This window comes from Lynx canadensis, chromosome C2, assembly GCF_007474595.2.
Source record: "Lynx canadensis isolate LIC74 chromosome C2, mLynCan4.pri.v2, whole genome shotgun sequence".
Taxonomy (NCBI): Eukaryota; Metazoa; Chordata; class Mammalia; order Carnivora; family Felidae; genus Lynx; species Lynx canadensis.
The window spans coordinates 27,427,605-27,443,422 of NC_044311.2; the positions used below are offsets into that span (position 1 = coordinate 27,427,605).

The following is a 15,818-nucleotide window of genomic DNA, read 5'->3' on the forward strand; positions in this document are numbered from 1 at the left end:
CAGGCCTCGGCCCTCATGACAGCCAGCCAGAATACCCCTCAGGCCCGGCACTGTGACTGAAGCGTTACTTCCGCGCCAGCTCTGCGCCCAGGGCGCCGGCCACGCCTCCGCCCCGCCCCTCCCGGGGCCCAATCCGGATGCGGCCGTCACCTGCCCCCGGGGCCTGCAAGCCCCGCCCCCATTGGCGGCCGCCCGGCCCGCCCACCCACGTGGGCCCTCGGGACTGCGGCGGGGATAGCGTCAGGCCATGGCCGGGGCCCGCAAGCTGCCGTTGGAGCAGGCCCTGGCGCTGGGGCCTGGCTGGCGGCACGCGTGCCACGCGCTGCTCTACGCGCCGGACCCGGCGCTGCTGTTCGGCCGCATCCCGCTCCGTTACGCCGTCCTGGTGAGAGGGGGGACGCGCCCCGCCCCGTCCCCTCCCTCTCCCCCTCCCCCGGGGACGCCGACCGGGCGCCCGGGCAACCCCGCTTCCCTCTCCCGCAGATGCAGATGCGCTTTGATGGGCGCCTCGGCTTCCCCGGCGGCCTCGTCAACTTGCAGGACACCAGTCTGGAGGCCGGGCTGAACCGCGAGCTGATCGAGGAGCTGGGCGAGGCCGTGGCCGACTTCCGTGTGGAGCGCGCCGACTACCGCAGCTCGCACGCCGGGTCCGGGCCGCACGTCGTGGCCCACTTCTACGCCAAGCGCCTGACGCTGGAGCAGCTGGTTGCGGTGGAGATGGGCGCCACGCGTGCCAAGGACCACGGGCTGGAGGTGGGGCCGGCCCGGGAACCCCAGCCCTATGGCCTCCCTGCCCCCCGAAAGCCGCTCCCCCACTTTCCTGGAGTAGCTGGGGCCTTGGGCTTCTTTCATCTGGTTGACTAGGCACAGCAGGCGTAGTCTGCCCCTTCTACTGACCTCTGCAGTTGTTATTTTGGAACATATCTATCCAAGACTCTCTCTTCTCCCCATAGATTTGGCTAAGCCTTGCACCCTTGGCCCGTGATTTTCTTGGGTGGGAAATGTGGCCTGATACTTTGTGGGGAAACCTTTGTCGTTAGGCTAGGGGAGTAGGGGGACAGATTGTGTATGGAGATGGTTCTCAAACTTGGGCGGGTATCAGAATCATCTGGGAGGCTTATTACTGACCCCACTTCCAGAATTTCTGGTTCAGTGGGGGAGAGAGAAAAGGACCTGAGAATTTGCATTTTTCAGAAGTTGCTAAATGGTGCTGAAATGACTGGTCTGGTGTATTTTTTTTTTTCAACGTTTATTTATTTTTGGGACAGAGAGAGACAGAGCATGAACGGGGGAGGGGCAGAGAGAGAGGGAGACACAGAATCGGAAACAGGCTCCAGGCTCTGAGCCATCAGCCCAGAGCCCCACACGGGGCTCGAACTTACGGACCGTGAGATCGTGACCTGGCTGAAGTCGGACGCTTAACCGACTGCGCCACCCAGGCGCCCCATGGTCTGGTGTATTTTTGAGAACTACTTGGTGTAGGGGCAAGCATGCATCCTGGAGGCAAAGAGCCACCAAAAGTTTAGTGATGTAGGAAGGATTAACATTTTTGAAGCTGAGTAGCATGACTTGGGTCTTTTGTCGGTAGAGAGGTGGGCGCACTAGGTATAAGGCGTAAGTCCTCAGGCTTGGTTCTGCTGCACTGATAAGAGGTGAGACCTCTGAGCTGGAAAGATCTGTCTAGGATGAGCTACCTGTCTCATTGTCACCTGTCTCCTTCCTTTCACAGGTGCTAGGCCTAGTACGTGTGCCCCTGTATACCCTGCGGGATGGTGTGGGAGGCCTGCCTGCCTTCCTGGAGAATTCCTTTATTGGAACTGCACGGGAGCAGCTGCTGGAAGCCATCCAGGATTTAGAACTGGTGGAATCCGGCTCTCTTACAGCCCGTAAGATCTCCTTACCTCGCTAGAGGCAGCCCTTCGTGGACCCACGGAACCTGAGATGAGGACCTTGGTATTGGGGAAGGGAGGCAGGAACAGGGAAGGCTTTCTCTTCTGGCCCTGGGCCTGACAGATGATAACAGATTAAAAAGAGAAGTATGTGCAGTATGTTTGAGCAGAGCCCCCCCCCCCCCCCCCCCCCCCCCCCCCCCCCGCAGTAACTCAACATCTGGCACAAAAATCTGGAGCTCATCTCAGGGACCTGGCACATTCTCAGAGCCTGCCTCCTCTCCGTACGTTTGTACACACATGGCATGGCAGCCCCCAGACATATGAATGTACAGTCTGTGCCTGCGCACAAGCTCACTCCTCCCCATAACCCCCATGTGCAGTTTAACAGGACGTGGCACATGTGGGGCCTGGCTTGTCACCAGAACCATCTCCATGTTGGAGAGGAGCTTCTGAACCAGGGCAACATTTCTTCCCACACTCCTACATGGCTATTCTCCAGGGTCTAGTCCAGCCCATGCTTGCTGGGGAGGACAGAGAAGCAGAGGACCCTTTTTCCCCTTGAAAATGGTTGCATCCTTGCCCGGGTGTTAGCAAAAGCGATATACCCCCGAAAGGTGGTAGAGGGTCCTAACCAACCTCCTGGCCTCTCATGAAACCTGGCCTGAGTGGAAAGGGTGAGAGAAATGGTTTGGTCTCCTTGGTTGACCTTGGACTTGAGACTTATGAGTCCTGCTGTATCTCTTCCAAAGCTGTCATCTAGGACCCTTTAGATCCGGGACATCCGAAGGGACCTGGTCTAGCCCTGGCTTACAGCTGAAGCACTTATAGTTAAGCCTCAAAGCCCTTCAGTTTTTTCAACAAACACTCTGAGGTATTGGAGATCTAGGGATGAGAGAGCCATAGCTCTTACCCTCTACAGAGTTAAAGGGCTAAAATGGCAAATATTTCAGGCTTCATGGGCTACATTGTCTTTGTAGCATCTGCTCAACTCTTATCATTTCATAAGTATCGATGAACATAGTGGGCGGAGCTGTGTTGCAGTAAAACTTTCTTTGTAAAAGGAGGTGTCCAGCCTGAGGGCAGTAGTGTGCCATTGCTTGCTCTAGAGAGTAAGATAAGTAGTCAGTTTAATTATATTGCCTATTTACTTGTTTCATGTATGTCAGTGTTAAGAAGGAAATAAAAGATTGATATAGGTCTCGCCTTGATATTTTTTTACTTTTCACTGAGGTGGTCTGGAAGGGCCCTCTCTGAAGAGCATTTAAGCTGAAGGATAAGAAGGAAGTACTAGGTAGGAGCGTGGGAAGAGTAGTCTAGGTATTCCAGGGAGTAGCATGTAGGGTACTAGGGGAGGAAGGCAGGTGTTAGGGTTCTGAGGAAGAATCTTGGCAGATTATCCCACATCAAGGGTAAGGGGATTAAACTCCATTTCTCAATTGGTGTGGCAGAGGGATATGCAAAGAATTTGCAGTCATCTTTAATTTACTAGAGCATGGCTTAGAAATGCTGAAAGGCCAGTGTAATTAGGCTAGAGTAAGCAAGGGGAGAGGACGCCGGAGAGGCAGACTGGAGCCAGAGGATACAGGGCCTCCCAAGGCAGGGTCAGGGCCTGGTGGTGTGTGCAGCGTGGCCCGGAAGGGGTAGGAAAAGGGAGTCGGTGACAGGGGAGTCTGCCACAGTAGCTCACGTGGGAGATGGTGGTGGTCGGAGCCACGGTGGTAGAGGAGGTGGGCAGAAGTGGATGCATTTGAGAGAAGTGTTGGTGACCTTGACAGGCCCTCTGATGGACCGCGTGTAGGGTGAGGTGAGGGAAAAGAGGATTCAAGGATGACTTCAGTGTGTGTCTTAAGTTGTGCAAGTTGTGGATGGGAGGAAAGCCTGGGTGGGGGTGGGGGGGTAGAGATGGTTTTGCAGGGGACGGAATCAAGATTATTCTGGGCATGTTGAGACATAAATTTGTGAGTCCTCTGCATAAAGATGGTACGGCAGTTTGTCAGATGAGGTCAGGCAGGGAGAGAAAAAAAGAAGAGGGCTCAGGATGGGGCCCTGAGGAAGCCTAGGCCTCGGGGTTCAGGATGAGGGGCAGGACATACTGAAGAGAACCAGAAGTTGAGAGGAACCTGCTTTAAGAAAGTGAACTCTGCCAAGTGCTTACGAGAGTTTTAGTAAAATGAGGGACAGAACTGCCCACTGGATTTGGTAGCAGGAGGTTTTTGATGACTTTGGTGGGAGGGGAGTGGAAGGCAGCCCAGAGTTGGGTGGGTGGGTGGGTAGTGGGGGACTAGACAGAGGGAGAATTTGGTCCTGAAGGGCTGTGGAGAAATGGCCTGACACCTGGAGAGGGCTGCAGGGTCAAGGGGAGCATTTACAGCAGGAGACGGAGCATGAGTTTGTCGATGGGAACAATCGAGGTAGAGAGAGGCGGTGCTAACGGGCCACAGTCCTTGAACAAAGAGGAGGGGTGGACCGTCCATAGGAGGGGGGACAGTCCTGAGGAGTCACAGGGCTCAAGGAGAAGAAGGGGCAAGAGTAGAGGATGAGGAGGCTAAATTAGTGGTGGGATGATCGAGTTTGACTTTCTTCTTGGTAAAATGAAGTGAGATCCACCCAGCTGGATATGGTGATGTTCTCAGAAGGTACGAAGTGGTCCTTCATCCTGGCATGGAAAAGCAAGTTGATGGGGGCACCTGGGTGGCTCAGTTGGTTAAGTGTCCAACTTTGGCTCAGGTCATGGTCTAGCAGTTCGTGATTTCAGGCCCCGCGTCAGGTGCTATGCTCACAACCTGGAGCCTGGATCCTGGTTTGGATTCTGTGTCTCCCTCTTTCTCTGCCCCTCCCCTGCTTGCTCTCTCTCTCTCTCTCTCTCTCTCTCTCACTCACACACAAATAAATAAACATTGAAAAAAAAAAAAGAAAAATTGATGAAAGAAACAGAATGGCGGGGCCAGGTTGAGTCATGAGTCCATTTACAGTAGGAATCTAGGCCCTCAGACGTGTCGGGACATGGGGGGTTTGCATGCATACACGTGTTCCCATCCTCTCTGATCAGCTAGGGTGAAGCCCCTGGTGCTGACCCGGGGTTTTACAGAGGAGCCCAAAGAAGGGAGAGAGGCAAGGTGGTTAAGATGACATGTGCGAGAGAAACCGAACTGATGGGCTGTGGGGTAAGAGGTTTAATCTGGGTATAAAGGGAAGTGAAGGCAGGTGACTTCAGGGGGGTTAACATATTAGAAGTCTCGATGAGGTAGGACTCCACCATGGGGTGCGGTGGGAGGGGTATTTGAGCCAGAGAGGGATGTTTTTGAAATTGAGAGGTAGAGCCGTCACAGGTAAAGTCAAGATCCATGTGATGAAGCAAGAAATTGACAGATGTTGGAGAAGATAGTGTGAACTAGAAGCCACCGTCCTCAGTGAACAACAGGGGCGACCTAAAGGCCAGTGACAGCTGCCAGGAGGAGACAGGAGGCGTGACGGGGTGAGAGGAGCCTCCAAGAAGAGGGTCTTTTGCACAAGGGAGGGGTGAGTAGTGGTCTGGAGGGGCGGCGGGAAGCATTGTGGGTCCCGTGGCAGTTCTTGGCCTTGGAAGGCGGTGGGGTGGGGAGCAGCGGCAGAGATCCGGCCTGGGCAGGTCTCATTCTTGGAGCTCATTCTTGGGTGTAATCTGGCCCAGGGTCACACGGCCTACATGTAGCCTCTTCACAGTGCCGCGTGGTACTCTGCTGGAGTGTTGCAGCGACCAGGCTGGGTGCCTCCTGGCACTTCAGTCGTTGGCTTGCTTTTTCATTCACACTCGATCTCCTTATTTTTCTAAGTCTGGTGTTGTTGAGAGGGAGAATCCGTGGCCTTCTGTATCATCCCACACACATACCCTCCCAGTCAGGAGCTCTTGTCTCGGTGAGCCATCCTAAAGGGTGTCCATCATTCTGTGGCTTGAGTGCATGTCATTTGCCTTGTCCCTCCAGTCTACAGGCGGGCCAGGGGTCCACATAAGTTTCTCCCTCTGGTTTCCCCCTCTCTCACCCATTGCCATCCTGCTGCCGGGGATGAGGAGACCTGGGTATGGTTGCCCACGTGGGATGTCCTTGGCCTTGTGAAACCAGTCATCGGGTGGGAGGAAAACAGGAGGCTTCCTAGCAGTCCTCACCCCTCCTCCCCTTAAACTGCTGCAGTGACCTTCAGCCAGGAGCTAGACCTGTTCCTTATCTGAAACACTGGCTCCTGTGGTGAGGGTTAAATGCGGCTGCACTTGGGACGTGGCTCTGAAGAGGCGTGCCCAGCACTATTTATCGGTACCTGATGCCATTCACGTTTCGCTCCCTCTTGTTAGCACGTTGCTCTCTTGGAAGCAGAGTGGCCCAGGCTGCCTCTCCTCCAAGCATGTTTCTGCTTTTCTCAGTGGAATCAGCTACATGTTCACACTTCTCAGTTCTGTGCATTTTCCTGGAGTGTGTGGCTGCTGGTGCTAAGTTAACACTTCTGGGCCCCATGCTGTCCCGAGCCAGAGTCTTGCTCAGTTATCAAGTTTCTGGTAAACCTATTTTTAGGCAGAAACATTTGAGGGAAGAGTAGCTGGTCCTTCCCAGTGACTTGGGTCCCCGGAGGCTGCTAAGTGAAACAGATTAAGGCAGAGATGGATAAGTGGGAGAGGGTGTTTTCTGTGAGTTTCAGTTTATTGCACAGAGAACATTTCATTTGCCATACTTTCTACCCCAAACAGACAAAATGAATAGGAAAAAAAATGAGAGGAATAAACATTTTACCTGTGATGAAATTAGCAATCGGCACCAGAATTTGAATCAAAGTAACAGACATTGGCCATTGGCCCATCTCCGGGCAGGAGAGCAGGAGGTGGGGGTATTATATTTAAAACAGTTCTGAAGAAGAAGAACGGGGGGCATGCACTAGGGCAGAGGAAAAAGAGAAACATCCAATGGATTTAAGGGAAACTCCCCAAACCATGTGGCTTCACCTCCCCTGGTCTTCCTACTTCCTGTCTGACTCAGCTTGAATAAGGAAGTTCAGGATCCCTCCAGCGGTAAAGGCAGCCTGGCAGAGAGCTGAAATCACCTTTAGACAAAGAAACACTGGCAGAGGGATACACAGAAGGTCTGGCCCTGCAAAGGAAGCCCCTCACCAGACAGAGGGGGTCAGCGTGCAGGTTTTTCCCCCAAGTGCTCAGCTCACCCCCATGCAGAGACGCAAACCTCTGTTGCCCCCTCTCCTGCCACTGGTTCTGTTACTCTCCATAGGCATTCCCAGCTGATGAAGTGGCAAGGATACCCCTCTTTCCACTAAGGGAGATGACTCCTGAGTGGGTTTTCAATAATTATAAAGAACTCTTGGAAAAACCACAGTGCGGAAGCTATTACCCAACAGCCCCAGTCGCCCACCACCTTCAGGCCACTGAGGACAGACTGATAAATGCACAGCCTCCTGTTGTCTAGGACTAATTTCAGGGCGGGGAATAGGCAAAGTCCAGGTAGACAGGGAAGCGGGGGCAGGTGCGTCATCCCATGTTTGTTTCAGGGCCAAAGAATAGAAGATTGCCTCTACTTAAGTAAATAGGAAATTATGAGGTCTGTTGAAAAAAAGGGAAGAACCCTGGGTGTAAATGATAAAGAGCGTGCTCTGGAAGATTTATTCCAACAAAAAGAAGCAGGATTTGCTCAGGGAATAAAGAAAAACATGGACTCTGGAATGAGATGAAAGATTAGAAGCAGCTGGCAGCTCAAAGGAACGGATTTAAGGAGACAGGTCTCTCCATTAGCTCAGAATTACACTAGAACAGTGAAGAGTGCCACCCACACCGGAGGAAACTACCACTAATGTCAAGAGCAGGCTTACAAAAACCACCTCGAATACAAAAAGTGCCAAACAAGGAAAGTGACCGGAGAGAACCCAGGAGATGGAGAGATTACACAATGGAAATCCAGAGTATTGCTAATTGACAGAATGAAAATATTAATAAGCAGCCCATAGAGTGTACCACACCAAGAGTGAACCTGAGGCAAACTCTGGACCCTTGGGTGGAATGATCTGTCATATAAGTTCATCAATTAACAAGCGTACTGCTGGTGGGGGGTGTTGATCACCGGTGCGGCTGTGCATGCTTTGGGTGGGGGGCACATGGGGAATTTCTGTGCCTCCCTCTTAATTTTGCTGTGAACCCAGTACTGCTCTAATAATAAAGCCTTAAATATTAGCATGTAAAATAAACAGTATTTTAGGAAACAAGGAAAAAAAAAAAACCCTTCCCTAAACTGAAAGAAACCCAAGCCTGTGGATTGGCAGGACTCGATGTGTTCAGAAGAGGGAAATGAGATAAAAACTGAAAAACATTAGGATGGCGTTCTTCATTTCAAGACAATTGGAAGGCAGGAAAATTAGGTCACTTACAGTAGCAAAAACTTCCCATCTACCCAAACTGTTACTTAAATGCAAAACGTAATCTATCTGGGAAACAACAGAAGCGTTCTTGGCAGTCTCCAAGATGAATGAATCAAAGGGAAACACTAATGAGTAGGGAAATTGTGTAAGAAACTTGTGAGCGGTACCTCCTCTTAGAAGAGGATACATACTTAGTACTAAGTAATTGTGCTCACGATGGGTCTAAAGTAATGCAAATGCTACTGACTGAAAGAAAATAGGTCTGATGTAAAAGTAAAATAATAATTTGATTAATATGCTTGTCCCCAGATTGTAGACTGTTCTAAGTAAAAAGTTAAGAGGGAGGAGATGAGAAGAAACATAAAAATATGCTGATTTTACTGGAGAAATGAATGGGTACTGTTTGGTTTCTGAAGTTGATAATGACCTTAGATTGGATGAAAACATGAAATTTTAATATTTCAAGGGGCATGCAGAGCAATAGGATTCTGGCTGCGTGTGAACAGATGGGTAAAGAATACCAGGCAATTACAGTCAAAAAGCAAATAATTGTCATAATATTAATATCAAAATGCAGGGTCAAAAGCATTAGGTGAAACTATGAACTTTTGTTTATTTTTGAGAGAGAGAGTACAAACAAGGGAGGGGCAGAGAGAGAGAGAGGGAGACGGAGAATACAAAGCAGGCTCCAGGCTTGGAGCTGTGAGCACAGAGGCCAAGGCGGGGCTCGAACCCACCAACCGTGAGATCATGACCTGAGCCGAAGTGGGACGCTTAACCTACTCAGCCACTCAGGTGCCCCTACGAATTCTTCAACCAATGAAGAGATTATCCACAATGGTCACATAACTGTCATGAATTTCGGATTATGCACAGCAAGATCTATGGGAAATGCAAGGAAGAACTGGCAATATTCTTTGCAGACCACAGACACGTTTCCTCAGTCCTTGGCTGTGTTTGCTGCCTGGAAGGCTCTAGGCCAAGTTCTTTTCATAAATGAACATGTTAGTCCTTAAAGCAACCATATGAAATGGAAATACTGTCATCTCCCTACTCCAAATAAAGAAACTTAGGCACAAGTTCAACAAAATAATATACTTTGCCTAATAGATAAAGATTGAACTCTAACTTGAAGCAGAGAATATACCTTTAAGGACCCAGGAAACACTTAGCAAGTTAGTTATTGGGCCTTGTAAAACCTCAGTAAATCCTCTCCAGTCTTGTACCCCCTTCTCCAAACTGAACAGAGTACATATCACATTGTGTGACCACAAAGTGATGAAATGCAAAATAAATGACAGAAATTCTGATTTCTTTTAGGCTTTTTCATATCGTCTGAATCTTCTACACTATGTATTCATTCATTATAAATGACTAGTTAAATAATTTTTTATGTGTGACTTTACAGAAAACCAGCCCCCCAAAATCTGAAAAAACAAGGAAGGGACTTGGGGGTGGGAAGGGACCCATCCCAGAATAGTGGGGGAATTTGTTGAGTTGTGGGGACCTACGTTCTCCAACCCCAAAAGAGAAAATGCAAGCGGAGTCCTGAGGGAGCAGGTGTGGGTCCCTTGTCCCCGGGTCCCTGCTGGCCTGGGTGCTGCCCCTCTGGGTGGCTGGGGAGTGGGGAGCAGATGTGGGCAAGGAACAGCTCTTCAAGGCAGGTGGCAGTGACCCTATGTCACACAGCTGGTTTTTTAAAAGGCCCGGCACTTGGGGCATCTAGGTAGCTCAGTTGTTGGGGCGTCTGCCTCTGGGTTTCCACTCATGGGATCCAGCTCCTCCTCAGGCTCCCTGCTGAAGCATGGAGCCTGCTTGGGATTCTCTCTCCCTCTGCCCCTCCCCTGCTCATGTTCTCTCTGTCTCTCTCAAAATAAATAAACCTTAAATAATAATAATAATAATAATAATTAATAATAATAATAACAATAACAATAATAATAATAATAAAAGGCCAAGCACTCACACTTCCTCCTTTTTCAGACAGGGGCAGTGCTAGTGCTTCCCAGAGATGTCTCTCTACATTTTCATCACCTCCTCTTTATTTTTTTTTTTAAAGCTTATTTATTTTTTGAGAGAGAGAGAGAGAGAGACAGAGTGTGAGTGGGGAAGGGGCACAGAATCTAAAGCAGGCTCCAGGTTCTAAGCCATCAGCACAGATCCCAATCCAGGGCTTGAACTCAGGAACTGTAAGATCATGACCTGAGCCAAAGTCAGACGTTTAACCAACTGAGACACCCAGACACCCCAAATCATCACCTCCTCTTTAGTTGCTTATCCTCCAACCCTCTGGAGCTAGGAAAACCATTCTGAGCTCAGGCTTACTGAGGATCAATTCCCACTGCCTTTCCAGGAGCCACTGCCCTCACCCTCCCTCAGCTCTCACCTGCCTGCCTCAGGCATGGTTTGCCTCCGTAACTCTGACTCTGACCTTAGTGTCACTTCCTGAGGGAAACATTCTCTGGCCCTGACCTTTCAGACTAGATTAATTTCCCTCATACTATATTGAAAATGATAGTATAAAATAGAATAAAAGAATAAGCAACCCCCCAAAAGTAGGAAAGAATATTAGAAAGGTGTACCAGGCAATTCGTTGTAATTTTCTGTAATTTTCCCTGGATTTTGTCAACTGTGTGGTCTTTTTCAGCTTTTTAAAGTTATGGTTTATTGTGTTTTGATATTCTAAATTTTTTTTTAATTTATTTGAGAGAGAGAGAGAGAGAATGAGCAGGGGAGGGGCAGAGAGAAAGGGGGACAGAGGCTCCAAAGCAGGCTCCAGGCTGACAGCAGAGGAGCCTGACATGGGGCTTGAACTCACGAACTGTCAGACACTTAACTGACTGAGCCACCCAGGTGCCCAAAGGAGAAGGCGAGGTGCAACTAAATAGGGAATTCATAGTCATCTGTTTAACTTTTTTTCAGCTTGTAGAGCTAACTCGAATTATTCCTTATTTATGCAATAGATGGTAAGCTGTCTAAATTTTCTATTCTAGAACTTAGGAATGATGAAGAGAAGAGGTGAGGGAGAGAGAATAATTGAATCTCTGAGCATAACGTGTCTGGGAAACAGTGGTCTCTGAGCTTCAAGCCTTTCCCTGGTATTGGTCACGTGGAGGCTTTAATAACTCTGGGCCACTTGTCCTCCGTGTGAGTGGCACCCCCTCCCAAAAGGGTGTTTTCTAGTTACTATTGTCGTATAACAAATCGTCCCAAAATTCAGTGGCTTAGAATTACAACAATCACTTTATCTTTCGTGGTTGGAGTCAGATAGCGGCTGGAGCTTGAGCAGTGGGGGACTAGCAGGCATCTCTCTCTCTCTCTCCCTCTCTCTCCCTCTCTCTCTCTCTCTCTCTCTCTCTCCACATAGTCTCTGGGGACTTCCTCACAGCATGGCTGTGAGGTCAGGGTCCAGCATGAGTGTTCCAGCAAGCAAGATGGAAGTCACATGGCCTTGTCTGACTTAGTCTCAGAAGACACAACTTCACTTCTGTCCACCTCTAATGATTACAAAGAAGATGTAAACTCACACAGATTCAAGGGGTGGGGCACTAGGTTCCATCTCTTGATATAGGAGGGACAAAGTTCTAGAAGATCACGTGGGACAGATATTTTTGTGGCCATCTTTGGAAAATATAATTTGCCACTGGGTGTCTAGAAATGTTTATTATAAAAAGAGAATATTGGATCTGAGAATGCTTGTTGCAAGCCTACCCTACCTCAGTACTCAGCCCCAGGTACTCTTCAGATGGATCCAGGCACGAATTGGGCTGGATTAAAATCAGAGAGTCCTTGACAGTGGGTCCGTCCTGCTATGGTGCAGGCTTTGAAGTTCTCATACTTCTCCTACCTGAAATGGGCCTGACAGGGAAGAGGCTGCCGAGAAGAGCCAAATCACAAATTAGAAATCACTGGAGATGGACACAGGGTGGCTGGGGGTCCTGGATTTTTTTTCTCTGATAAGTTTTTATTTATTTATTTATTTATTTATTTATTTATTTATTTATTCATTCATTCATTCATTCATTCATTCATTCATTTGTTTATTTATGAGAGGGAGAAAGAGCAGGCAGGGGAGGGACAGACAGAGAGGGAGAGAGAGAGAATCCCAAGCAGACTCCATGCTGTCATCGCAGAGCCCGACGCGGGGCTCAATCTCACGAACCATGAGATCATGACCTGGGCTGAAATCAAAAGTCAGACGCTTAACTGACCGAGCCACCCGGGTGTCCCTTCTATGATAAGTTTTAAAGCAGGGGGAATGCGCTCAGAAACATGAGGTTAGACTTGCCATTGTTTCCATTATTCTAATATGCACATTTTGAAATCTCTGAAATCAGGATGGCCCTACCATTGATGCCAAGTAGTGGTCTCAACATAGCTGTCCTTGCTGCACACCACCTGAAAACATTTGGAAGAACTGTCCAGAGTCAGGAGGAAATCCCAGAGACTACTGTGGAGAACTCTCAAGACATGTGCCACCAGTATGGCCCTTGATGGCACAGAAGTCAACGTTGTGTAGAAAAACACAGACACCTATGACCCCAAGTTGAAAAATGATTTAAAAGAGCTGGACACCGTGCAGAAGTTTTAGGACTATCTGAGTCAATTGATTTTGCTCGTAGTTCCTTTCTGTGTATACACAAGAGTAATCTGTGATGAAAAGTGATATCTAAAAATGCCCCCAAAATCTCTTTCAATATATAGAAAACTTAAAAAAGAAAAAAAGTCTAAGTGATAGGAAAGCATTGTGTTATGGCTTAATGGTAGTAATTTTCTTTCTTAGAGGTACATAAATAATAAGGCGTGTTGCAATCAGTGAGGCCTTAACGTGGGTGAAATCCAGGAGGGGTAGAAGCCTCATTTTTCCCCTTGGAGGCATCCAAAGTCATATGCAACTTGTAAGAAATAGCCCATGGTGTGCAGTGAGGTCTGAGAGACAAGGAGTCAGAAATGCCAACAATGTGGCCATTCTGGCTCATCCTCTACCCGAGGCACCAGGCAGAGGCCAGGTGAGGGCAGCAATGAACATGGAAGTGAAGAGGTGGCATGATGGAGACCAAACAGTGTGGCTTGAAGTGGCTTTTGGGCTAGCGAGGGATAGTGCTGGGTGACGGAACAGGAAGGAGGCTCTGAGGTACCAGGCTGGGAGGGCCTTCTCCCTGTCTGTGCCCTTAGGGACCAGCCCAGCCCCCTGTATCCCATCAGGGGGACTTACAGGACCTGGACAAGCAGGGCAGGGGATCCCAAGTAGACATGGAACTGTTTCAAGAGCTGCCTGGCTGCGGGCAAGCACGGGTGGAAGGATAACCTTTACGGATCTGTAGCTTATGGAAACAGTTAAAACTGCATTTCAGTTTGTGGTTGGGACAGATGATTTGGGTAGAATAACTTAGCCACTTGAAACACTTGTAGTGATTTGAGCACCTTGTACTTCAAGATCTGTTCAAATATTGGCTTTGTTACCCCATCTCCCAAACTAGGATCTGTCGCCAGTTGAAGCTGCTCCAACTTTTGGGGACAAAAGAGCCAAATGTTTGAAACTGGACACATGGTCTCCATAGGCATCAGGCACCGGCTCTCAGGCACTGCTGAGAAAATGCCAATCCTCTTTTTAGTAACATGTTAATTACATTAAATGCTGTTTATTTCTGGAAGTTCCCACCTGCCCCAAGCCTCTGTAATGCCCGCCTGTCCTTCAAAGCTCATCACCCCAATAGAGCAGCTTTCACCCTTCACTGCTGGGTTGCTATGGCAACATGAGCATGCCTCCACAATGGCGCCATCCCACTGACCAGGATTCTTCCTTTAAATTGTTTTTGGCCTTACTAGAACACGACTTTATTTCCCCAGCATCTGGCATGTTGCTAATAAAATAGACTCAGTAAGCAGTCTAAAATGCTTATTGAATGCATGCTTCTTAAAAAGTATGTTCTCTTAGGGAAGTTAAGCAAGCCTGTGAGGCTCATTTTGAATATCAATTTATAATAATTCTTTTCAACATGTTTTTTTCATGTTGTGGCAAATAGCCCTGGACTGGAATTTACGAACCCAGTGTTCGTGTGACTTTGGGCAACTTCCCTAACCTCTCTGAGCCTTGGTTTTCCCATCTCCTGTGAACATCATCACCATTCAGAGGCAATCAGAATGTGCGGTGCTCACGTACAAACAAGTTGCAAATTCAGGACTCAGATTCTACTTCAGATTTGAAGGACAATCATTTTGCTTAAGTAAGATCCTCTACCTTGATTATGCATGCTACTACCAGGAACTGTGGGCAAAGCCCCCTCTCATGAAATGCAGGAAGTCAATATAATTTTGGAAATGTAAATACATTTCCACATTCTGATGGGCCTATGTTATTTATGAAATGTTTGGTTGTGAGTAACAGATTGTCCAATTTAAGACCTTTTAGCTTATATACCTGGAAATCTGAGAAGTATGTCGATTTCAGGAATATTTGACCCACACGCTCAATGACTTGGTTCTATTCCCTCACTACACTTGTATTGTAGAGTGAAGTCTCCATCTCCAGCTATTTCCCCTTATTTGTACCCAAGGGAGGAGTCTTTCGCTTTGCCATGAATGGGCCAGGCCTGGCCAATCACTGTGGCCAAAGGAAGGCCATGAGCTAATTGGCTTAGGCTGGGGACAGACCTGAGTCAGAGACTCTGCCTCGGGGCATGGGATTAAGTGAGGGTCAATTCTATTCAGATTTCATGGCTGCCATTCAGTAGAGAGAGGGAAGAAAACCACAATGCCCAAATTTGCAATAACGGTGCCACAGAAGGCAGAACTTTACCTCTGAATTAAAAACATGATTATTTTTGTCAATCACAGTTTGGGGTGGGGGAGGGGCACAAATGAAAAGTATCGTTCTGCCTGATATCCAACAATCCCTTGTAATTGAAGGATTTGTGTGAAATGTTGCCTCTCCTTGGCAGCCTCCCCACTCCCACCCCGAATTCAGCAAGAGACTGAAGTCAGAAACGGATTTTGTAGCTTATATACTGTGCTAACTAGATACCATAGCTAATCCTGTGTTCGTTGCTTTTCTTGTTCGGAATGCTTGGGCAGAGATCGGAGCCCTTCTGCTCTAAGTCAGAGCCGAATATTCAAGCCTCAGCAGCAGTATCTCAAATGGCCAATTAAAAAAAAAAAAAAATCACTTACAAATTAGGCCGTTCTCCAAAGGGTGTTTCGAAACATTTATTTGCTTAAGTGACTATAAAATTTGTAATGTGGTTAGGACTCAAATTAATGGGCTGGTGTAGCCCTGTGAGTTTATTTCACAGGCTCTACTTGGCCAGAACATTTTGCATCCATTTTTGTCATCCTAAAAGCCAACAGGCTATCAAGCCTTTTACAATTGCCAGTGGACCATACTCCTTCCTCCGGAGCATCTGGAGGTATGCTTCAAACACTGTCACCCTAGACTCCCATGAGATTGTGTGTGAGTGTGTGTGTGTGTGTGTGTGTGTGTGCACGCGTGTGCACATGTGTATCATTATGTCCTCATTTGTGAACAGAATTGAGTGTCTA

The 15,818-nt window shown here is 48.3% G+C and overlaps 1 protein-coding gene across 1 annotated transcript; it reads left to right on the forward strand.

Moving 5' to 3' along the window:
- Nucleotides 1–246: 246 nt before the first annotated feature.
- NUDT16 (nudix hydrolase 16) lies at nt 247–3,089 on the forward strand. The gene is made up of 3 exons (XM_030330163.1): nt 247–385; nt 484–753; nt 1,730–3,089. The coding sequence occupies exons 1-3, from the start codon at nt 248–250 to the stop codon at nt 1,907–1,909; spliced, it is 588 nt and encodes a 195-aa protein (XP_030186023.1). The 5' UTR covers nt 247; the 3' UTR covers nt 1,910–3,089.
- Nucleotides 3,090–15,818: the final 12,729 nt, after the last annotated feature.

Bases quoted from the DNA above. Each gene is read 5' to 3' on its own strand.
- NUDT16 (XM_030330163.1), top strand. From the start codon at position 248: ATGGCCGGGGCCCGCAAGCTGCCGTTGGAGCAGGCCCTGGCGCTGGGG. The intron at 386-483 runs GTGAGAGGGGGG...CCTCTCCCGCAG, and splicing joins CGCTCCGTTACGCCGTCCTG to ATGCAGATGCGCTTTGATGG. The intron at 754-1,729 runs GTGGGGCCGGCC...TTCCTTTCACAG, and splicing joins CCAAGGACCACGGGCTGGAG to GTGCTAGGCCTAGTACGTGT.